General features: G+C 45.1%; 1 protein-coding gene across 1 annotated transcript; it reads right to left on the bottom strand.

The window, feature by feature from the left end:
• Positions 1–3,548: 3,548 nt before the first annotated feature.
• On the bottom strand, positions 3,549–22,446 carry LOC125036237 (neurogenic locus protein delta-like). Its single transcript, XM_047628708.1, has 8 exons — positions 22,325–22,446; positions 16,540–16,967; positions 16,008–16,304; positions 14,316–14,379; positions 8,755–9,012; positions 7,752–7,812; positions 5,383–6,906; positions 3,549–5,248 (listed from the first exon to the last, which is right to left on the bottom strand). The coding sequence occupies exons 2-8, from the start codon at positions 16,606–16,608 to the stop codon at positions 5,044–5,046; spliced, it is 2,478 nt and encodes an 825-aa protein (XP_047484664.1). The 5' UTR covers positions 16,609–16,967; positions 22,325–22,446; the 3' UTR covers positions 3,549–5,043.
• Positions 22,447–24,781: the final 2,335 nt, after the last annotated feature.

Below are 24,781 nucleotides of genomic sequence, written 5' to 3'. Positions count from 1 at the left end.
AGAAGGGAAAAGAGAAGGGAGAGGAAGGAAGATGGGGAGAAGGAGAAAGGAAGAGGAAAGAAACAAGAATGATGGAGGGAAGGAGGGAGGGAATTTGGTGGGGGGGGGGGGGGAGCGTCTTCCTCTTTCCTTCTCTTTCCTCCTGCTGTCTACTTCCCTTCCCTCCCTTCTTAGTATTCTTGCTGAATCTTCTCTTCCCTCTCCTTCCTCCTCCATCTCCTCTTACATTCATTCCTTTGCTCCTCATAATCACTTTTTCTATCTTCCTCTTCTTTCGCCTTTTTCTTCCTCCTCTTCCTTCCTTTTTTCCTCTTCGCTTCCTCCTTCCCCCTCCCTTTTTTCCTTCCATTATCCTCTCGTTTTTATATCCATTTCCCTTCCTCCCTCCCAACCCTTGCCTCCTCTTCCCTTTTCCTGCTAATTCCTCCTCCCTCCGCCCCTCTTCCCTCCCCCTCTCCTTTTCCTCCTCCTCCTCCTGTTTTAGCGATGGGAAGTACCCCTCCCCCTTCTTCTCCCCCCCCCTTTCCTAACTCCATTAACCGCCCCCCCCTCCTCCTCCTCTTACCCCCCCTACCCCCCGACAACCCCTTCCTTGACTCCATTAACCTCCCCACTGCCCCCCCCCCACCCCTCTACCCTTCCCTCACCCCCCCCTACCCCGGACACCTCCCATCCTTCCAACCCTCCCCACCCCCCCCCCCACCCTTCCCCCCACCGTTTCGAAGAGCTGCAATATTCCCACGCAACCCACCTGTTCCTTGCAACGTTGACTGACCTCCGCACACACGTACATCGGTCGCCTCAGGCTGTGCCCTTATAAGGTACTTTTGTTGCAAGGCTGCTGTTGAATCGGTTGCACACAGGTACACGCATTTACGCACATATATAGTCGCATATGGACTGCGTCTCTCTCTCTCTCTCTCTCTCTCTCTCTCTCTCTCTCTCTCTCTCTCTCTCTCTCTCTCTCTCTCTCTCTCTCTCTCTCTCTCTCTCTCTCTCTCTCTCTCTCTCTCTCTCTCTCTCTCTCTCTCGCACACATATATATACATGTACGAGCGTCAGACATTCATAGTTATGAAATTTGCAAGGAAATATTTACTCCTTAATGAAGTAGTTTATATTTCCCTTTGCGAATTTTGTAATATATATATATATATATATATATATATATATATGTGTGTGTGTGTGTGTGTGTGTGTGTGTGTGTGTGTGTGTGTGTGTGTGTGTTTTTCTAAAAAAAAAAATTCTATTTTTTAAAATATTTGAGTGTAGATTTCCATATTTATTTCTGTATTTTGGATTTTTGTAAATGTTAATATCATAATCATTTATATTCATTTTTTTCTTTCCTTCTTTTTTTCTGTATTTTGTTATTAATAACTGCTTCGTCACGAAACAGGCAATCCATTTTCATTGCAGCCGCAGGAATCGCGGGTGAAGGGGAGACTTAAGTAAACAAAGTTTTGAAAAAATAGGTTTTTACTTTATTCCCTCCAGGACACGATTTATATACACATCAGATATACATCATATTTACAATTTCTTTTTTAAATACTCTCTAAGCGTACAATGTACAAAGTACAGCGTACACATCTTCAGTACATAATTATTGAGACATAATCCCCACTGTGACCAAGTGTATTATTTTTCTCTCTCTCTTTCTCTTTTTTTTTTCTATTAAAAAAAAAAAAAAAAAAAAGAAACAACGAACATAGATTTTTCTTCTTGGCTTCAACTTCATTTTTTTGTTTTGACTTTTTTTTTTTGTTTTGTTTACTTCAGCTTACAAAAAACATCAATTAGAACAACACAAACATATTTAAGACAAACTTGGCTAAACTTCTAAACTTCTCTACGTTATTATCATTATATTATATTTTTTTTTTTTGCACAAACATGAAAGATGAGAAAGAACTCTTCAAAAGAAAAAAAAAAAGAAAATAATAACGAATGAAAAAACAACAAATAAATAAAATAAATGCCTTTGGGTCATATTTTTGGAAAACGAAAATTGAAATATAAGATAATTAATATTCTCAAATTTGCACCAGACTAAATAAACAGACAAATGGTATATATAGATATTTTTAAAAAGAGAGAAAGAAATTATTCTTACTGACAACAACTTCATATTGAAGGTATTAGCTTGTCAATAAAAGTATACATATAAACATATATATATATACTGTATATATAAAACACACATATATATCTATATATGTACATACACAAAAATACAAAAAAACAAAAAAAGATCACACTTCTTCACATAGGAGAAAATGAAACTAATATGCACAGAATGGAAATAAAGGGGAAAATGAGGAAAAAAAAAATTAATGATAATAATAATAATAATAATGATGATAATAATAACAGACAAACATTCTGACTAAGAGAAAGATATATTGGATGACTTAGGAATTAGTTCACTCCTTTCGAGGAACTATCAGCTAACAAGGAACATGCCAGGGGGGGGGGGGAGGGGGAGGAGGGGAGAGGGAGGGGGGAGAAGAGAAGGGAGGGAGAGGGGGAAGCACAATAATTTATCTAATGGTTTCCCTATGTTCTCTCGTTATCATCACTTTGTTACTTTTTCTTCTACTTTTCCTTTTTTTATCTCTTCAATCACCAGCAAATACTTATAAATACCTATACTTATATACTGGTTGTGCTTCGGTGGGTTAATCTGAGAGAAAGAAAAAAAGGAGAGGGAGAGAGGGAGAGAGGGAGAGAGGGAGAGAGAGGGAGAGAGAGGGAGAGAGGGGGGGAGAGAGAGGGAGAGAGGGGGGGGGAGAGAGAGAGAGAGAGAGAGAGAGAGAGAGAGAGAGAGAGAGAGAGAGAGAGAGAGAGAGAGAGAGAGAGAGAGAGAGAGAGAGAGAGAGAGAGAGAAATATACCCAAGAAGCTTTGGCAAAACATTCTTGTGTGATTTTGCTGGTAAATGAAAAAAAGAAAAAAGAAAAAAGAAAAAAAAAATATAAATAAATGCAAAAAAATTAATGGATGGAAGCTTACAAAAGATGAAAAAAAAAAAAATATATATATTCTTCAGGTTTAAATCCACTTTGATACTCTTGAAACCTTTCTTATATATTTTTCATATATACGAAACAACATTAGCACTTTTGTAAACCTTATTTTTTATTTTTTTTTAACTTCCTTCCATTATACCAATTCGGGAATTAGTATAATGCCCGTGCAAAGTTTCCTTTCAGAGGCAATTTCAACATTTTTTTTTTTTCCTGAATAATAAATTAACATTTGAAATGCGCGAGAACATTCTGAGAGAAGAGAGAATATCACTAATAACAAATAAGAAAAGGGATATGGGGGAAGGGGGGGGGGGGAGGGGGGCGAAGGGCACATCTACACAACATCACTCTGAGATCGATCTGTGTGGGGGAGAGGAAAAGGGGGAGGGGGGAGGGGAGAGAAGGGGAAGAGAGAGAAAGAAAGGAGAGATGTAAATGAGCGAGAGAGTGAGTGATAGAAGGAAAAGAAAGAGAGAGAAACAAAAAAAAGTGAAAAGATTTTTTTTTTTTTCTTCCACTAAATCTTCCATCTCTCTCTCTCTCTCTTTTTCTCTTTCTCTTTCTGTCTCTCGCTCTCGCCCGCTCACTCTCTCCTCTCCCATCTTTCTCGCCCTCTTCTCTCTCTCTCTCTCATCTCACTATATCTTCGTGGATTTGACACAAGCGTTCGTATCTCTCACTATACAGCACACTATACCACACTATACCTCAACACAGCGACAAAGGGGGTAATTGGCAAACAAAGGGTGGGGGGAGGGGGGGAGGGCACTGAGATGAAATAGGAAGAGAGGGGTGGGGGAAGGGGGAGGGGGGTGGGGGGGGGGGAGATGAATGAGCCTCCATACACAGACCACAAAAATATATATATAAAAGGACCACAAGTTTCACCATCATCACTATCATGTCACCATCACGGTTATGACGTCATCACCGTCCCTCCTCATCACAATTATTATTTTTTTGCGGTGTGGACATATTTGCTATTCACTATCTGCTAAACAAAACAACAAACAAACAAACAGTCGCGTGAGCACAAAAAAAAAAAATCTTTGTTTAGTGTTACCGCCTTCTTTGTTTTTAACTTGCTTGGAACTGTCTGCTTGTTTGCTTGATTATGTCCTCGTCTTAACTTGCACAAAATACACAAAACTCCTCCCCTTTGCCACTGTGCTTGCTCCTTTAAACAACAACGATACTTCTTTGTTCATTTGTTCACTGTTCATTTCCACTGTTCACATGGAAGGCACTACAATATAAACACAATTTTTTTGTACCACATACCACAAGATACAAGTTACAGTGTACATATATATATTTATATATAATTAAAAAAAGAGTGTGTGAGAGAAAAAAAAATCGATTTATTTTTAACAATAAATAAAATAACACATTTGCAAAAAGAAAGATAGAGAGAGAGAGAGAGAAAGACGGCGAAAATAAGGAGAAGAAATAGCAATAACTAGAGCAGAAGTAGTAATAGTAAATAGTAATGATAGCTCCTAAATTAAAACATCTTTGGATGTGCTTGGGACTAAAGAGAAGTGAAAACATCACTTCAACATTTCAGTTTGTTTGTTTTCGTTCTTTTCGTTCTGTCGGTGCTTCCGCGGGCCGTGACTTCCTTGCGCTTCACACGAGACGTCGCAAAGGGAAGTTCTTTGCGGTCTTCTCTTGCACAAGCTCCGCCCACCTTTGGAAGGCGAAAACAACAACAAAATAATAATAATTAATAATACTATCAATTGTAATAGAAGTCTTGGTTTCTCTTTTTGGCGTCACTAGCAAAAAAAATGTTTATTTTTTTCGGGGGCAAAATTTTCTTTGCTTTTTTTTCTGCTCACTTTTTTTTAAACACTTACGAAGAAGACGAAGAAGAAGAAGAATCACACGAAGAGTCAATTATTTTCTCTCTTAAATCATTTTCTTCTCTTCTCTTCCATTTTTTTTCGTTTTCTCTTTTCTACAAACACCGTAGAGTTCGAAGAAAAAAACGTAATTATTTCAACGAATCACTAAACCTCCGTGGCAATGTAATTCTCATCGTCATAATGTTCTTCTATAACGAACACACTTGACGGCGTGGTACAGGTGGAAGGCGTACAGGTGGAGGTTAACGTGTTGGTGGAGGTGTGGATGTCGCAGCTGCCGCCGCCGCCGCCGACTCCACCTCCGCCGCCTCCGCTGCCGATGAAGCTGTTGCGCTTGCTGTACACATCGCTGCGGGAGAGAGAAAGGGGGCGTTAGGGCGGCCTCGAGGGAGAGGAAAAGAGGAAGAGAGGAAGAGAGGAACACGATATTTCAGACAAGGTTTGTGTGGCATGAGAGGAACGGATTCAAGAAGCGCTGCTTACCTGTGGCTGTGGACTCGCGGGAGGGGGGCTTCGGGGAGCACCTTGCAGGACGCGTTGAGCTCGGAGGTGGGCGTCCCGCGGCAAGAAGGGGCGGGGGCGTCGAGGCCCTTCTCCAGGCAGTCGGCGAGCGAGAGGCGCGACATGTCGGTGTTGATGGTCTTGGTGCTCCTCGCCGGCACGATGCTGTACGTGTTCTCGACGGCCTTCTTGGGGTCGGGCTCGTGCATGTGCAGGTGGTGGCCGCCCTGCATGTGCGGCAGCGCGTGGTGCTGCGTGTTGAGCGGCTTGGCCGGGTAGTCGAGCGAGTTGATGATCATGTGGTCCTCCAGGCACTTGTTGTTGGCGGCGTTGACGGCGTTGTGCACCATGTTCTGCTCGTTCTGGCGCCGCGCCTCCTCGTCCTGGCGCGCGCGCTCGCGCCTCCTGCGCCGCTTCATGCACACGATGGCCAGCGCCGACACGACGGCCAGCACGGGCACGGCCACGCTGAAGGTCACCACCAGCACCACCTGCGCCGCCGACATGGGCGAGGCGTCCACGTCCACCTGCGGCGCCGGCTTGGTCACCACCGTGCAGAAGGGGCCGCCCAGCCCGCTCGGGCACGTGCACTGGAAGCCCACAGCCAGCTCGGGGGCCTCTACGCAGTAGCCGCCGTTGTGGCACGGCGCCGACGCGCACGGCGACACCGGCACGGGCACGCGCGTCGTGCACTGGCGGCCGCCCCACCCGGGCCGACACTCACACGAGAAGTCGTTGACGCCGTCCACACAGGTGCCCCCGTTGGCGCAGGGCTGCGTGCGGCAGTCGTCCACGTTGGTCTGGCACAGCGTGCCCAGGAAACCGGGGATGCAGCGGCACGTGAACGAGTCAAGGCCATCGATGCAGGTGCCGCCGTTGAGGCACGGCCGGTTCGCGCAGTCGTCCACGTTGGTCTGGCAGCGGTCGCCCGTGTAGCCGACGGGGCACACGCACTGGAAGCTGTCGTGCTCGTCCACGCACGAGCCGCCGTTCAGGCAGGGGTCGGACGTGCACTCGTTGACGGCGCGCTCGCAGTTGGTGCCCTCGAAGCCGGCGCGGCAGTGGCACTGGTAGCCGGTGGCCGTGTCGGAGCAGGTGGCACCGTTGAGGCACGGCCGGTCAGCGCACGACTGCCCGGAAATCTCACAGTACTGGCCGGTGAAGCCCGAGGGGCACTGGCACACGAACTGGTCGTCGCCCGTGTCCAGGCACGTGCCCCCGTTGCGGCACGGCGTGTTGGCGCACGTGTCGTTGATGATCTCGCAGATGGTGCCCGAGAAGCCCGGGGGGCACTCGCACGAGTACGAGCCCGGGGCCGTGTTGAAGCAGGTGGCGCCATTTTTGCAGGGCCGGTGGTTGGTGCAGAAGTTGAGGTCCTGGTTGCAGAAGAGGCCGCCCCAGCCCTCGTCGCAGTTGCACTGCCACGGCTTGTCGCAGGTGCCGTGGAGGCAGCCGGGGTACACCTGGCACTGGTCGCAGTTCGAGCCCTTCCACCCGTTGTGGCACCTGCAGGGGGAGAAGACGGGTCGTTAGCCACACGCCGAAAAAAACACAACAGAAAAAATAAAATATATATAAGCAAATAAAGCCTAACACAACCCTTATTCCCCGCCCATTCCCATGAAAAAAGGCTAATTCTAAGTCATCGAAGCCACCTCCTTCCCTCCCGTCCTCCCACCGACAATAGTGTTCGGAGGGTCCAGTGGGGCTTCCTTCCCATGATGCCCTTCGCCAAGGAAGTGACACCTGATCTCGGCGTCCTCTTACAAGCTCCTCCTCGTCTCCTTCTCGTCCTCCTCCTCCTCCTATTCCTTTTTGGCCTCTTTTCGACTTCTTATTCATCTCCCAACATCCTGTGTTCGCCCCTTTCCTGTGCTTCTGTTGAAATTCATGTCCGATTTCCCCTATTGATCTGACTTTACCTAGACGAAGGGAGGAGGACAGACGGGGAGGGAAAGAGGGAGGAAAGAGAAGTAGGGAGGGAGAAGGGGTACGGGCAGGGGAGGAAGGGGGGAGGAGGGAACGGTTCAGCGGTAAGGGGATACACTAGCCAAGGGGTTGAGGGACCTCAAGTTAAACAACAATAAAATATAAGGAGGTCGGTTTCCTCTTCCCCTCCTCCTACTCCTCCCTCTTTGTCCCTTTTCCTCCCCTCTCCCCTCTGCTCCCCTACTCTCTGCTCCTCCTCCTTCCTGAAGCGACCAACACTTAAAGACAAACAGCAAATAAAGAAAAACAATGAAAATACCCCCCTCACCCCCCCCCCCTACCAAACATGCCCCCAGTGTTAATAACCTCCCTCCCCCCCCCCCTTCCCCTCCCCCCGTGGTAATAAGCGAAGCAATACTCACTTGCACTCCTTGGGCTGGTCACAGAAGCCGGTGGACTCGTGGCAACCGGAGCTACAGATGGCTACGGGAGGAAAAAAAGGGGAAAAAATTAAAGTTATGCCTCGCTCGGAAGATTGGGCGATGCGTTATTTCATATGAACAATTCAAAATTATGGAGAAAAATCATTGAACGGAGTGTGGGAAGGGTTCAAGAGATTTGGAATAAGGAGGAAGGGAAGAAGAATAAATGAGAGAAAAAAAGATTACACGTTTTCGATAAACCGTGCCTTAAAAAAAAAAAAAAAAAAAAAAACGCGCGAGCATCTGCGGGTGACGTCTGTCCCTCCCCTACTCCCTCCCTCCCTCCCTCCCCCGCCTGGCTTGCCCTCCCGCATGGCATTAAACACCTCGCCAAACACCTCAACGCGGAGAAGACGAAAGGAAAAAAAAAATTAAAAGTGTGATTCAGAGAAGCTGAATTCAAGACGGGACCGCTACGTTGCTCAAGAAAGAAGGAAAAAAAAAAAAGGCGAAAAAAAAAATCCAATACCCCAACTCTTTCCTGTTTTGAATTTTTGAGTAAAAATTGAATGAGGAGTGAAACTAAATGAACCGCGGCGAGGCGTTGTGAGCGCGGGCAGCAGCTGCGAACGCGTGACGTCACACTACTACCCCCCCCCCCTCTTTCCCTTATAGCCCTGCCATCTGGCGAGAGCGGCGGCGGGCACCAACAGGGACGACAGTAAACAACAACAACAATTACCCAAAACCACGTGTTAGCGTGGTTGCGCGTCGCCCGAAAGAGGCGGTGACTTGCACGCCAACGAAGACTGCGTGCGGGAAACGAGAGAAAAGAGAGAAAACAATAAAGAAACAGGGAGACAGTCGAAAGCACAATAGAACGCGGAGAAAAGAGGAAGACCAAATAAACTGAGAAAACAATTAAAGACATCAAAAATCTGAAAAGAGAGAGAAAAAAAAGAAAAGATAAAAAGACAAAAAACAAATCAAATCCAAGACTCACGTTTGAGGCAGTAGTTCTCGGGGCCCTGCCATCCGTCCAGGCACACGAACTCGCCCAGGTCGTCGCACACGTAGCGGCCGAAGGAGTCGTTCCTCGGCTTGCACCACTTCCGGCAGCCCTCGCCGTAGTAGTTCTCCTGGCAGGTCACTCGGAACTCGTAGGAGAGCGACGAGTGCGAGGTGCGGTGGTCGTCGCCCGTCCACTCGTCCCCGAGGTCGAGCCAGCGCTGGATCATCAGGCGGGTGATCAGGGCCGGTTCTGGGGGAGAGAGAGGGGGGGGGGGGTCAGTCGAGAGGATGGTGGAGAATGAGGAGGCGGAGGTGTTGGTGGTGGTGGAGAATGAAGGGGGGGGGGGGTAAGCGCAGGGATTTTACTCATCTTAAGATGAGTAAAATGAGAGAAAACCGATGTGAGGGAGCGGGGCATAATGAGGCGGCAAAGGGGCATGCAAGGGTAAAAATGGGCATCGCCGTAAAAAGCTGCCAACCTAAAACGACTAAATGAATCCGCGCCTCTAAAGATACTTAAGGGCATCGACCATAACACATTAAAAACCACGTATCTCTCACAAAGTGCATCTCCGGCATGGGAAACCGAGCGTATAATCTACATAAAAATTTCAAAGAAAAAAAGGACTATCGAAGACACTTATAAAAAGCCAAAGATGTATTTTTTTCATGGATATGCTCTGTGAATCTCCTGTGTGCGTGAGCGCGCGCGCGCATCGAGTCCAGACCTCCCTTGTCGTGAGAACACAACGCGATAAAGAAGAAAAAGAAGAACTCGTGAGAAACACATAATAACGGATAAAACAAGGACGAGGTGAGGGAGGAAAAGGTGAAGAAGAAACTGGTAATAAGAGGGAGGAGGAGGAGATGGAAGATGAGGAGGAAGAGAGAGCGTAAGAAATAGCGAAAGAGGCGCAGAGGAGAAGGGAGAGGGGGAGGGAGAAGGAGGGAGCGGGGGAGAGGAGAGGTGTGCATGGCGCTGGCTGCATGACTTGAAGTGCATGGGAGCGTGGGAAAGTGTCTGGCGAGCTGCTGGGTCTTGCCAGGGAGGAGGAGGAGAAGGAGGGGGGAGAGGAGAAGGGGCGGGAGGGAGGAGGGTAGGAGGGAGGAACGGAGAGGCTGGGAGGGAGGGAGGAGCGAAGTTACGTGTGTTGCCCTGCATACACAATGCCCAACCACTTAGGTATCGGTACACGCAGGTACCAAATGTTTCTCTTAATTTTTTTTCTTCTTTTTATTCTGCGGATATTCTCTCTCTCTCTCTCTCTCTCTCTCTCTCTCTCTCTCTCTCTCTCTCTCTCTCTCTCTCTCTCTCTCTCTCTCTCTCTCTCTCTGATGTTTAAATGCCACGTTTTACTATCTTTTTCCCACTTTAACCGTGCGCTGTTGCAAGGTCGTTTGAATCTACCAAAGAAAAAACTAACTAACATCCCTTCAGAGGAAAACAGAAGATAGGAAGAACAAGAGAAAACAAAGAACGAGAAAGTAAAACGGAGAAACGGAGAAAAACAGAGAACAAGAAGGAACCAACCAGCTGTAAGTCCCTCCCTGCCCCCTCCTCCTCCTCCTCCTACCCCTCCCCCTCCCCCGTACCTGCCTAAAGCACGGCTGCAATTGCCACGTTTAAGCTGTTAGTCATCGCCGTGCCCCGTGCAACGCCGGCCATGGGAAAAAGCAACGAACGAACAGAAGAACAGGAGAACAGCGAGAACGGCAAGAACACCAGAAGTCGTTGTTGGAAAATCTTCGATACTGTTATTTATTTTCAATCGTCTATTTGCCTCTCTATTCATATCTCTGGTGATGTGCCAAAAGAGAGAGAGAGAGAGAGAGAGAGAGAGAGAGAGAGAGAGAGAGAGAGAGAGAGAGAGAGAGAGAGAGAGAGAGAGAGAGAGAGAGAGAGAGAGAGAAACTCAAGCTGAGAGCGAAATAGGAGAGAGAAAGGGGGAGAGAAGGAAGAAGAAATGTACCTGAAACTGCCCAAGAAGTCGTTAGAACGCTCTCAAATGCCTGCCCCTTCCCCCTTCCCTCACCCCCAACCCTATCAATACCCTCTCTCACCATACCCCAATTTTCCCTCCTCCGCTCCCTCCCTCCCTCAACCTATCAACCACCCTCATCTCTCCTTTCCTTTCCTTTCCTTTCCTTTCCTTCTCTCTCTCTCTCTCTCTCTCTCTCTCTCTCTCTCTCTCTCTCTCTCTCTCTCTCTCTCTCTCTCTCTCTCTCTCTCTCTCTCTCATGCCCAAAGCTCCCCATCTTTTCTCCTTTCACGCTAAATTGGTGAGTTTACTCCGACTCTTAGCACAGGAAATGGATTTCTCGCACGGGGGGGGGAAGGGGTGGGGAGAGGGAGAGGAAAGAGGCAAAAAGAGGATGGTGGGTAAGAAGGAAAGTGAGAAGAGGAGAGAAGATGAGGAGAACAGAAGAAAAAAAAAATGCCACTTACCCTACCTACCCACCTTGCCCACAGGAAGGTAAAGAGAGAGAAATGCCTACCCACGATCGCTGCCCATTAAAAGACGCGCACACACACACACACACATGTAAACAAAAAGGGAGGCGGCCAAGGAGCAAAAACTGGACGTTCCTTCCTCGTGAGTGAGTGAACGTCTCAAGGAGTCTACCGAGGAGACTGCATAACGACCTCCTCCTCCTCCTCCTCCTTCTTCTTTTTCCCTTCCTCTTACTCCTTATTCTAGCTCCTTCCTCCTACTCATTTTCCTTGAGGAAGATGAGGCGGAAGAAGAAGAAGAAGAAGAAGAAGAAGAAGAAGAAGAAGAAGAAGAAGAAGAAGAAGAAGAAGAAGAAGAAGAAGAGGAGGAAACACCCACGTCCGCTGGTCGCCTCACCTCGCCTGCTCCGTTGGCTGCGGATTCTCTCGCGCGCGGGCGAATGAACGGAGCAACGAAGGCAAAAACGTTTGACAATGGTGTGTGTGAGAGAGCGACAGAGGAAGAGGAGGAATAGGGATAAGAGGGAGAACATGAGCAGGAGGAGAAAGAGAAATAAGAGGACGAGGAGCTTGTCCAGAGAGAGAGAGAGAGAGAGAGAGAGAGAGAGAGAGAGAGAGAGAGAGAGAGAGAGAGAGAGAGAGAGAGAGAGAGAGAGAGAGAGAGAGAGAGACCCGGGAAGCCAGACCAAAAGTGGAGGGCGGAGGTAGAGGTGAGAAGGGGGAGTAGGTGGAGTAGGTGGAGAGGGGTGGTTGGGGGGGGGGGGGAACACGTGTAATGATGACCATATATCGTTTTCCTGTGTTCTATCGCATTACAACACACACGGGGGAAAGATACAAGAGGAAATTTCAGCGGTTCGGCCAAGCGCTGGAGTGTGACGTCATGGAAAGGGGGAAACAGGGAGGAAAGGAAGGAAAAGGGGGGAGGGGAGGCGGGAGAAAGAGGGAGGATAGGAAGGAAAAGGGGGGCGAGCAAAAGAGATGGAAGGGAAGGTGAGGAGGAAGGGAGAATAGCGGAAGGGGGGAAAGGTAAAGTAGGTAGGTTGGTAGGAAGGTAAGCCGGGACTAAGGGGGGAGGGGAAGCGAGGCAGGAAGGGAGGGGAGGAGGGAGGGAGGGAGAGAAGGAAGGGGGAGAGCTAAAGAGCGTGAGAAGAAGAAGAGGCGAATTTGCAACAGCAGCAACAGCGAGAACCAACAACACTAAAAAAGGCTGAGCAGGATTAGGCGAACGGAAGGAGACACACGTGGTTAAAAGCTACGAAAAAGGACGTCTGTAAAACGCTCCCTAACAACGCTACCGTTGTGGCGTTCTCTCTCCTCTCTCTCGCTCTACCTCTTTCGCCCCTGTTGCCAAACCCCGCAGCTTCGAATGACTCAAACCGACAGACTAACACTCATAACAAATATAACTCATACATACAAGAGGAAAAAAGACGAGGCAATATTCCAACACACACACACGCACGCACACACGTAGGAGCGGGTTGTCAGCAGTTGGTGGAGTTCCTAAGGGCGGGTATCCTACACCGCCTGGGGGTCCCTGAGCGTCCCGTCTTGCCCCGGGGCGACCACTAATATCCTGCCAGTCCCCCTCTCCCTCCGACCCTCCTCCTTACCCCCAAGCCACCTAATGGGACTTATTAAGCCCCCGCCAGCGATCTTTCTCCCCCCGAAACCCTCGCTCCTTTACGTGGCTATAGACTGATCGTCAAATGATTTTTTCGGTAGAGAGCAACAGCAATCCATAAAACACCAATATATCTCAATCACCATAATTTTGGTTCTTAACTGTTTTTTCTCTCTACTTTTTCTCTTCTTCCCGGCTAATGGACAGAGTGGAGGAACAATCGAGATTTGTTTAACGCTGGCGACCGCACACACTCCACATTATAAACACGACGGGTGCCAGAAGGCCGTCCTGTGGTACTACACACACATACACACAAAACCCATGAACCAAGCGTCAACCTCCAAACATCCTACTTCGATTTTTTTTTTTTTGGGGGGGGAGGAGGGGGAAAATACAGCGACGCAAGCTTTCCTCTCTGTCTGTCTGTCTGTCTGTCTGTCTCTCTCTCTCATTCGGGGCGATAAACTCGGTGTATTCTAAAACACTAACGACTCCAACGAAACCGGATGCACCACTATTCCCTCTCCGTCTCTCTCTCTTCTCTCTCCCTCCCTTCTTCTCTCGGTCGCAGTTCTCTTTCCGCCACCCCATCACCCCCCCCCCTTTTCTCTCTCCTCCCATCTGTTCCCTATCTTCATCGGCTATTGTTTTGGGTCTTTACATCTGGTGTCCGCTGACCACATGCTAATCGTTGTCCGCTACAAAATGCAGATGTAATTTATGAGCTTTTATTGTTATGCATTAAGGAGTTATTGACGTGATAATTATATGTTCCTGCTTTGATATTAGTTAAACTTATATCTTCTAAATACTAAGGATAAATAGGTATAAAGATATCAAACTTCTCATCCCCTCGACCATCAAGGCATCATCATTGTATCTCCGTTCAAATGCCACCTTTATGACACTCCTCCAGAAGGGCTAAATTACCTCGCTTTAATGAGTTGGACCTCTCAGAAGGAGGCGGCACCAACAATTAAAACCTTCTGCTAATCCCATCTTAGGTCGCTTCCAAAGGGTCGGCAACGTGACCTGAAATGGCCTTTGACCTAACATTGCTCTCTTTACCTAGGCGACCGTCTCCCCCCCCCCCCCACCCCCCTTTTACACCCATCTCTTCTCTTCTTCCTTTTTGCTTCCCTTTCATCTGACCTCTCTTCTGTCTCAAAAAGCGACCGGCTGACCTAACTTTTGTGTCGCCTAATCCCTCGAGAGAGTGAGATTCTAAGGCTTATAATCTCACTCACATTAGGATGAGCCGAAGAGACGCGAGTCAGGTCAACACATGATTAAACATTTTGGAATAATATAAAATACTAACATCAGAATACGAAGTGATAATACTAGTTATGTAGGCCTACACGGTCTCGGGTCTGGACTCGATTGAACACAGTTTCGAAAGCTAAATATGAAATTAATTTACGTAGTTGTAAGAAAACTAATGAATACACAACATGTCGAAAGTACTCACCAACATAAGTAGCAGTTGTGTTGGGTTCTTCGTGCCATGCTTCTATGATGAGCGAAAATGTTCCCTGTTGAAGAAAAGCAAGAAATTTCCACTATGAGCACTTTTGTATTTTTTCGTATATATATATTTACTATAAATTTGTATGCATTTCTTTCTTTCTCTTTCGGTAATACACTTAATGAACGGAATATGGCGATCGAACTTGTACGTACACATACGCACACGCATAAAAAAACACACATACACGAATCCCAAAGCGGTATGATTATCAATTGTGTGAAGTCCTTTGCCGTTTCGTCAGAAGTATATAAATGGCTTTATCATCACCTTTTTTTTTAAAGACACAATCTTCTCTCCATTGTGATCTCGAACGAAAACCTTTCCTCTTACTACTTTTCCTCAGAGCGATTTTCAACGGTCCATAAAGCAATCAATGCCAGCGTAAGGTACACTTTAGCACTTGAACGACTGTCGTTTATGATTTTACAACCTCCGTCAGGCTTTCCGGAGTTAACTGCTGTGGCTACACACTCACACACCTACTGAGGGGTGTTTGTTTCACTTTATCTGGAAAGTGCATCACCACTTTCGTCAAATCACTGGTGTAGTTTGTTCTTGTCCTTTTTATATTAACACTTTTGTTCGATTGAAAGGTTAAGAAAATCACGTTTTTTTCCACTAAGCATAGCCTATGGTAATATTTTCCAATCTGTTATACTTTATCTTATGCACTCGTGATTGGCCGTGAAACTGATGTTACTGTTTCAACACAAGCCGAAGCAAAACTTCTTTTTTTTTTTCATCACAGCAGCATAGGCCTATGTCAAGAACACTGATGGTATGCGTGTTCAGTCAGGGCAAATTAAATGCACTTTTTTCCACTTTCTATCACATTTCTGTTTCCTTCCACTGATTTCTTTGAGGACTTATGTTTGCACCAAAAAGGTAGTGGTATGGCTTTTTTTTTTTAAGTAGAAGAAACAAGAAATACGAAAAGAGAGAGATCAGAAGATGAAAAATGATTTTACACTGTACATTCACACTTCCAACCGTGGGAACGTTCCTTCTTTGCTCAATGCACTTTTACTACACGAGTTTAAGGATTAAGATGCACTTTGTAACAAGAAGTGGACAAAAAACTTGTTGGGTCACTTTGCTCCGTTCAGAACGAGAAGAGAAGCCGAGAAAGAGTGGGAGGAATAGTGAGTAAACGGGCATAGGAGAGAGGAAAATTATTGCCTCTCCTCCCCATCTCTTTACTAAGGTTATTCTCATCACTTCTCTCACTCTTTCTCTCCTCCTCTTTCTGGTTCTGTTTTACTCTTGCACTTGTGTAGTATTTTGTTTTTTTCTATATATTCACTATATATTGGCAATTCTTCACTGTACACAATTCCAAGTAGCACTGTATCACTGTTTATCCTCGTACTCTTGCACTGTACTTCGCACTTCTACGAAAACGGCAAAACCTCGACACAATTCACACAATCTTTGGGACTTCGCGTAAGTATGGTGTTTTCTCACTGTGTTTTCTTCGCATCATATTCCGTACATTAAATCAATACCACATTTTCGAGAAAGAACACACTACTATAACATTCATTTCTTCACTAACACAAATCAACACATCATCCACTTAGATGGAACTTGTATCATATTTTTTTTTTTCTCTTTCATTTCCGTTTTCCTTACCTGCCACGAAGCGAGCTCAAACGGCACGGGATTGCGGAATCCTTGCAAATCCACTTTGGAGAAATCCACTTCGTTGTCGCCCAAGACCGGAGTCTCGGCCTCACCGAAAGTGCATGGCGACTCTGGGTCTATAACTTCTTGGTAAACTTTGAGACACACGCGAAATTTCGTCTTGCATGTACCCGTGCAGTGTCCTTGCGAGTTGCGATAGCCGCTGCAACAGTGTCCTTCGGTGTCCTTGCCGAAGCGGTTCGAGAACTTCTTCAGGCGGAGTTCGAACACCGCGTTGGCCGAGGTCTTTGGGAAGGAGACAAAAAAATATTGCGTTAGTTAAAAAGGCGTGGTGAGCATTCGTATAAAATTGGGACTTGTATTATAATGCATACTTTTGGGGACTTAGGATTTTTTTTCCCCCACGATGAATACTCGAATAACAAAATGTCCAGATTGGTTGCTATATTATCCACACACGTAGCCACGTTTTGCAAACATAAAGCTTTAACACTGAGATGTCACTCGATCACAAACTTACCTCAATGACACACAGCGACAAGACGATCCCGGCCAGTGCGATGGCCACGGGATGTGAGAGCCACCGCATGGCTGTGTGTTAGTGTAGAACCTGCGTCGTGGAATGCTTTTTCGATACAACAATACACCACGTATTGTATTTCTTGTATCCTGCGTATCGTAGGCGATGTTGGGGGGTACGTCGAGGAGAACCGCAGGAGTCAACAGTGGAGAGGGGGAAGGGGGGGAGGGGGAGAGGAGGAAAAAAAAAGGAGAGCTTTAAAAAAAGGGAGCGTGTGATGCTGCTTCAGGACCGCACGCGGCACACCCTCTCCGTGCGTAGGTTCGTGACAGACTGACGAGCGAGAGAAACGTTCGGGCCGAGCTCCGTCCGCCCGCCCGCCGGCTCCCTAAGCTCCGCCCGCCGGCTCCCTAAGCTCCGCCCACGACCTGCCGCAGAAACAACACCGTTTTACTACGATTAGTATTACTCCTATTTTTTTTTTATTTTTTTTTTTACCCTCTCGTTTCTTGGCCTATCTTCACTTCCTAATCTCGGTTGATTCTCTTTTATTTCATCTCTCTTGCCGTTCACATGTAGCATCCACTATTTATTGGAGGAAGATACTACTTCTCAATGATGACTTCTCGGATATGTTATTATTTTTTCTTAAATTCTATAATAAACATTACCTTTCTCGTCTTGTTTCTCTATCACTCACAGTCTCACCAGAGCCAGCACTGATTTACTACATTCACTATTCATCACTTCTCCTCACTTGTAACACATAATCCCTCAGTTTTCTCTATAGCTATCTACTTATCAAATCCCTCTTTTGCATTTCTTCATTTCTCTTTCTGCAAATCACACAAACAGTGACACAAAACACGTGGAAAAGACGTTTGTTTTCTGTTCATTTTGGTCCTAGCGTTTAAGGTCTAGTTCGGAGAGCGGCCGACAGAGGGCAGTAACACGCAGTGAAGGTAACCGAGAGTGGAAAATATAAACTCGACTGATATTATTTTTGCAAATTGGATCAACTATAGGCTGGTTATATATAATTTCGAGTTATATTATGACTTCTCTAGGAGTGAATGAGAAGTTTGTTGTTGTAGATAGTAATATTATTGAACGACTGAACGGGAGAGATAACTTTTTTCAAGGTATGGGATAATGTCTTCTCTAAGTATATATGCGGTATGAATATTCTAAGCTGATGTTTAACGTATATTTACATTGTTATGGTAAATGTATGCTAAAACACTTGCAACATTTTTTTTACAAGTAATATCCAAACATACATTACGTATGCGCGTATATATAAACACATATATGTTTGGATGTATGTATACATACATACATGTTCGTACACACATACATACATTTTCGTACACATACATGCATGTGTATATATGTAAATGTATGTATGTATGCATGCGCACATGTACAACCACACGTATGTATATGTATATATATAAGTATTTGTGTTTATGTATCTAAGAACATAAACAAATGCATAAACATTCAGCATTATACACACCTGCATATGTACTCGTTATGTGCCTGAAAATGCAAAGATTAAAGGACATATCATTGTAGTCCAACATCACTTACTGACATGGATATTATCACAAATAAATTAGAATATTATACAATTATCAATTCCCTTGAAACAACACAAACAAACAAATCTACTTTACAATCACAGTAGTACATGTATTAACCAAAATACATTTTCAATACATGCTCCATGCTTGCAACTTCTCATACAACACCTCATTCCTTCACACCTTACAAATATCACGAAATCAGGGCAATTTTATTAAATATTGTAAGTAACAGGTTAATAGAAGAAATTATAGTATTGTAGTAGTTGTAGTAAGGTAGTCACACTGTTGCCGCCACCGAGGTTCTTATTTTTCCTTTTTGCTTTTTTCCTTTCTACCCTGTTGGTTTAGATCGAATTTTATTATTTATGTAGGCCGGACTCTAGCAAGAGAGGATCATAGGATGGGGCTTTCATTTGTGAAAGAGTTCGATTCTTAACATTAAATGGGAAATATTATGAATTTCGGTCGACATCTAGAAGATGGTTTGTGGGGGGAGGGGAGGGCAAGCTCGAACCGAGTTGCCAGTAACTCAAATTAGACGTATCCCATTTACAGCCAAAATAGCGATATTCTCTCGGGCAAAACCCAAACTCACAAGTGCATTTACCGCCAAGGAACATAAACCTTCCAACAAACACTCAAATAAAGCGAACTCAAAGGAAAACAACGCAAACATAGACAACCTCAAACCCGACGCAATCCCGCCAACCAGCGACCGCCGGCAACGATCCCCATGCGCGAGAGAGAGGGGAGGGGGAAGGGGGACCCAAGGGGGTGGGGGGAGGGGAGGGGAGGATGAACAGCTGCGAGTGGCCACCTGCGTCCCCCCCTCCTCACCCCCCCTCGGCTCTCGCGCCCCCCCTCCCCCCGCGCGTGAGGGAGGGCACAAGGGCGGAACCCACCGATCCCAGGGCCAATCTTAGGGACTTGTGGATGCACTTTCGGCCTCTCCTAATTCTTGACTCTGATTTTTCTTCTTCTTCTTCTTAAAGCGAAGGTGTTAGCGTGTTATATTGGTAGGTTTTATGTGGTTGCTAATTGTTGTTGTTGTTTTTGTCATGTTCTGTGTATGGTGTTGTTGGTGTCATGTTTTAATAAATGTCCTGAAAGTATTATTTTGACGGGAGTGTGCACTGCTTACGGTAATAAAATTGTTAAGAGGTTATCTTATTTATGGGAAAATTTCATTCATATGAAGACAATAGAGTGTTTACCAATGGTTATCAATGTGCGATTATCTACGTCATCAGTGTCATTGTGATCATATATATTTATATTTTTTACTACTTCACAGTTAGAGATTTAACCATATTATGTTTGATGATAGACCAACTACGTCAGTGGGTCTTGTTGCTGTTATATTATTATCCTTATTGTTATTATTATTATTATCATTATTATTATTATCATTATTATTATTATTGTTATAATGATTATTATGATTAATAGTATTGTTATCATCATCACTATTAGTATCATCATTATTATTATTATTGTTATTATTATTAATATTATTGTTAACATTATCACTATTACCACTAGCATTATTATTGTTATTAGCAGGATTTGATTATCCAAAGTAAATGCAATGTTGATTATGGCATTGCAAGTTGTCTCTGACCACAATAGCACAGCGGGAGTTGCAAAAGGGGAGGGAAAAGGAAAACGGAAAGACATGGCATGTACGAAGATAAAAATGGGGAGATAATGTTAGATGAATAAAGGACAAAAACTGACGTACGTGTGTGTGTGTGTGTGTGTGTGTATGTGTGTGTGTGTGTGTGTGTGTGTGTGTGTGTGTGTGTGTGTGTGTGTGTGTGTGTGTGTGTGGGGTGCGTGCGTGTGGTTATGCTAATTACAGGAGTAGTAAACGTAAATGAATGGCTGAGTATATAAAAACAGGTAAAGAGGCACACATATACCAGCAACTATACACACACGCACATAATGCAAATGCACAGATACTGCAAACACTCACAAACAACCACGCCTACATACACAGCCCCAAAAGCCACACACACGCACATACTCACATTCACGTACATGTGTGTAGTCACACACACACACACACACACACATATATATACACATACATACATATATTGAAGAGAAGAGAGAGAGAGAGAGAGAGAGAGAGAGAGAGAGAGAGAGAGAGAGAGAGAGAGAGAGAGAGAGAGAGAGAGAGAGAGAGAGAGAGAGAGGGAGAGAGAGAGAGAGAGAGAGCAGTACAAAGAAAAGGGCAAGGTAAATCTATTACAGCAACCAGACAGAACCCAAGGAAAGAGACAAGAGGAAAAGAAGCAGAAGAGAGGGAAGGAAGATGGAAAAAAAAACTCTGGAGAGACAACACCAATAATGCACAAGGAAAGTCAAGGACATGAAAAGAAATAAACAGGAAATAAATATATATATAAATAAAAAAGAGGCAGATAATTAATAAGAAGAGTAAATAAAGAAATATATAACATGTATAACAGGGTAGAAATAGATGGAAAGAAATGATATATAAAGAAATGTATGGGAATAAATGGTGATATAAATAAAAATAAGCAATAGGTTTAAATACGCAAGAAATACCCAAATAAATAAAAGCAAAAAATATATAAATTAATGAAAATAAACAATTACGGAAATAAGCCCTATTAACGAATAAGAATAAACAAGGAATACATAAACAAACAATAATCAGAAATATAAACATGAATAAAGATAAAGAACGATAAGGAATACAGAAATGAGAACAAACAAGAAAGACAGAAAAAAGCAAGCGAAGAACGCGCTCGCGCCCCCGCCCCCCAAACAGAAGCGACCAGCGAGGCGCGGGCGGGTCGGCTCCACTTGTGGCCTTCTTCCCCGGAGCGGCGGCGGACGCGTGCCCTGCCGCTGCCGCCAAAGATGATGCGCCGCCGCTGTTCTGCCGCCGCCGCTGCCACCGCCCGGACGATGCATTTCCCGCCAAACGTGATCCCTACGCGCTCGAGGAAGGGATGGGCGAGGTGGTCCTTGGAATTGGCGAAGGGGGGGGGGGGGAAGGAGGAGGATAGGTGGGATTGGGGATGCGGGAGGGGGGAGGAGGATAGGTGCGATGTGGGATTGGGGATGTGGGGGGGGTAGGGGGGGATAGGTGGGATTGGGGGGAGGGGGGATGGGGGGAGAGTTTGGGGTAGGAGGGGATGATGATGGAGAGGAAGAGAAGGAGAAGGAGAAGGTGAAGAAAGAGAGAGTGAGTGAGAGGAATTGGAAAGGAGGGAAGGATAGGCAAGGATATGTTAGGAGAAAGCAAGATCACTAGAAACAGAAAGAAAAATGAATGCGAGAGAGAAAGAGAGAAAGAGAGAGAGAGAGAGAGAGAGAGAGAGAGAGAGAGAGAGAGAGAGAGAGAGAGAGAGAGAGAGAGAGAGAGAGACCCAGCCACCGACCGACCACGCGCGCAAACGAGGGGCAGAGAAATGGAGGGAAAACACATGGAAAGGAAAAAGGAAATTCGCTGTGGGTGGGAGATGACGCCGACCCCCCCCCCCCTTCCTCCCCCTCGTCCTTCTACCCTCCCTCTTCTCCTCCTCCTCTTTTAGAACACGTGCCCAGGCGGACCGCAGCTTTTAAGGGCCTTCGGGTCAAGCGATACATGCATATATATGTGCGTGTGTGTGTCTGTATATATATATATATATATATATATATATATGTATAATTATATGTGTATAATTATATGTATATATATGTATAATTATATGTATATATATGTATAATTATATGTATATATATATGTATAATTATATGTATATATATGTATAATTATATGTATATATATGTATATATATGTATATATATGTGTGTGTGTGTATATGTATGTGCATGTATGTATATATATTCATATGTATACGTATGTGTATACATATACATAAATACATATATGTGTAAATACATATACATATATACATACATACATACATATATACATATACATATATATGTATGCGTATGTGAACGAATATATATATATATATATATATATATATATATATATATATATATATATATATACATATACATATATATGTATGTGTATGTGTACGTATATATGTATATATATATATGTATATATGTATATATATACATATAAACTTTGTGAATTCATTAAATTTCGAAGAAAAATCGAGACCTTTATCCAAATAACCGCGTTTCTTCGTACTTACCACCTAAACAGAAGAATTTGCGTTAAACTCGAACAGATTTCCGGCACTGTTTTTCTTGGGTATTTCTTATCGCTGGCGTATTTCCTCTGTGAATGATCGAAGAACGTGAATGAATGGACGCTCACCCGTTTGTCCGTATGTGCGTATGTGGGTAGTATACGCTCGAGCCACGCGCACAGAGATGACAGAGCTGGGTCATCTCGAGAGCGTCTTATGACCTATGACCTCGGCCGGAAGTAAGGTGGATCCTTTGACTTCGGGAAGGAGGGGAAAAGGGGGTGGGGGTTGGGGGTAGGGGAGACGAAAGACGTAATGGAGGGGGGGGGGGGGTAGGTGGGCATTACGAGGTGTTAAAGATTCCAGTGGAAAAGGGAGTAGAGGTGTAGTATTTAAATTTGTGTGTGTGTGTGTATGTGTGTGTGTGTGTGTGTGTGTGTGTGTGTGTGTGTGTGTGTGTGTGTGTGTGTGTGTGTGTGTGTGTGTGTGGGTGTGTGTGTGGGTGTGTGTGTGTGTGTGTGTGTACACCCGTACGCATGGAAAAAATATAAGACATAATAGGCAACATACGTCTATGTATTTACACCCAAAACAAAATACGTAATTACGACGAATACGTAAAGAAAACCCAACCACCCACCATTCACATTGTTTTCTCCCTTTCACACTGTTTCTACGAGTGCATTTGTCACCACTGAAAACACTGAGTGCAGTTGCGAGCTTACAAGACGCACCGCAATCACAGCTGATGTCATGCATATATTCGTCGCACTGGACAAGAGATAGGAGTGCCATATTATCTAAAATAGTGCCAAAGTGCCACGACGACAAAGAAAACCACAGGAGCTAAACAACACCACTCTGATAAGACAAGGAAACGGGAGAGATAGAGGGAAAGGGGAGAGGGAGGGAGGGAGGGAGGGAGGGAAAGGGGAGAGGGAGAGAGGGAAGGAGGGAGGGAGGGAGGGAGGGAAAGGGGAGAGGGAGGGAAAGGGGAGAGGGAGGGAAGGAGGGAGGGAGAGAGGGAGGGAAGGAGAGAGGGAGGGAGGGAGGGGGGGGAGGGAGAGAGGGAGAGAGAGAGAGAGAGAGAGAGAGAGAGAGAGAGAGAGAGAGAGAGAGAGAGAGAGAGAGAGAGAGAGAGAGAGAGAGAGAGAGAGAGAGAGGCACAGATTGATATCATATTGTCTTCATTATCTAATTTCCCTCTAAACAATCTAATCGAAACTTTCCCACACTCTAAAAATGGACTGGGCATTACCCGTGGCGGAAGTGTTGAAAGTCACTGTTAGTGGTGGCACTGTTGATGGTTTCTGTTCATGTAACACTGTACTTGATGGCACTTTAACTTTTATACCAACGTGAAGAAATATTTGTCCTTTATATGTGTATTTTCGTTTTACTGGTCCGGTGCATCTCAGTACATTAATATGCATATAGAAAGTACGCCCTTTATTTAGTTAATATACAAGCTGCAATTGCTTTCCAAATATTTTGCCAAATAAATCCGCTAATAAACACGATCGTAATAATGACTAACAATCAAGCAAATAAAAAAAACCAATAATAAGAGACAAGAAATAATAAGAAAAAAAAATACAATTATAATTACCTTATAAACTGACGTTCAATAATACGTATGACCATTACCAAAATCACTAAACCAATAAATCATAAAACAAATACACAATGATAACACCAATAAAAAAAAAAAAACAACAGTCACCAATATAATTACCATTACTTTCCAAATTGTCTTAATTAAACCAGCTATCGTCACCTTCACTTCGTTACTGTATGACAAAACAGCTGTCTGGCGCGAGTGTCGCATCTGCCGATAACAGGTCGATAACACGAGAGATAAAGACTATTGACAGAGAAAGCGGGAGGGAGGGAAAGGGAGGGGAGAGAGAGCAGGAAGGGAGGGGAGAGGGAGGGAAGGAAAAGGAGGGGAGATAGATAGATAGATAGAGAGAGAGGGAAGGGTGGGGGAGAAGGAGCGAAGGAGGGAGGGAGGGAGGGAGTGAGTGTGTGTGTGTGTGTGTGTGTGTGTGTGTGTGTGGGTGTGTGTGTGTGTGTGTGTGTGTGTGTGTGTGTGTGTGTGTGTGTGTGCGCGCGCGCGCGTGCGTGCGTGCGTGTGCGTTCGTGTGCGTTTGCGTGTGCGTGTGTGTGTGCGCGCGTGCGTGCGTGCGTGTGCGTTCGTGTGCGTTTGCGTGTGCGTGTGTGTGTGTGTGTGTGTGTGTGTGTGTGTGTGTGTGTGTGTGTGTGTGTGTGTGTGTGTGTGTGTGTGTGTGTGTGTGTGTGTGTGTGTGTGTGTGTGTGTGTGGTGTGTGTGTGTGTGTGTGTGTGTGTGTGTGTGTGTGTGTGTGTGTGTGTGTGCGCGCCTGTCTGTCTGTCTGTCTGAGTGAATTCATGTAAAATTTGTGCATATAGATATATAAATAGAGAAATAGACAGATGAAT

Source organism: Penaeus chinensis, chromosome 2, assembly GCF_019202785.1.
Source record: "Penaeus chinensis breed Huanghai No. 1 chromosome 2, ASM1920278v2, whole genome shotgun sequence".
NCBI lineage: Eukaryota > Metazoa > Arthropoda > Malacostraca > Decapoda > Penaeidae > Penaeus > Penaeus chinensis.
This window is presented reverse-complemented; position numbering and strand designations above follow the sequence as displayed.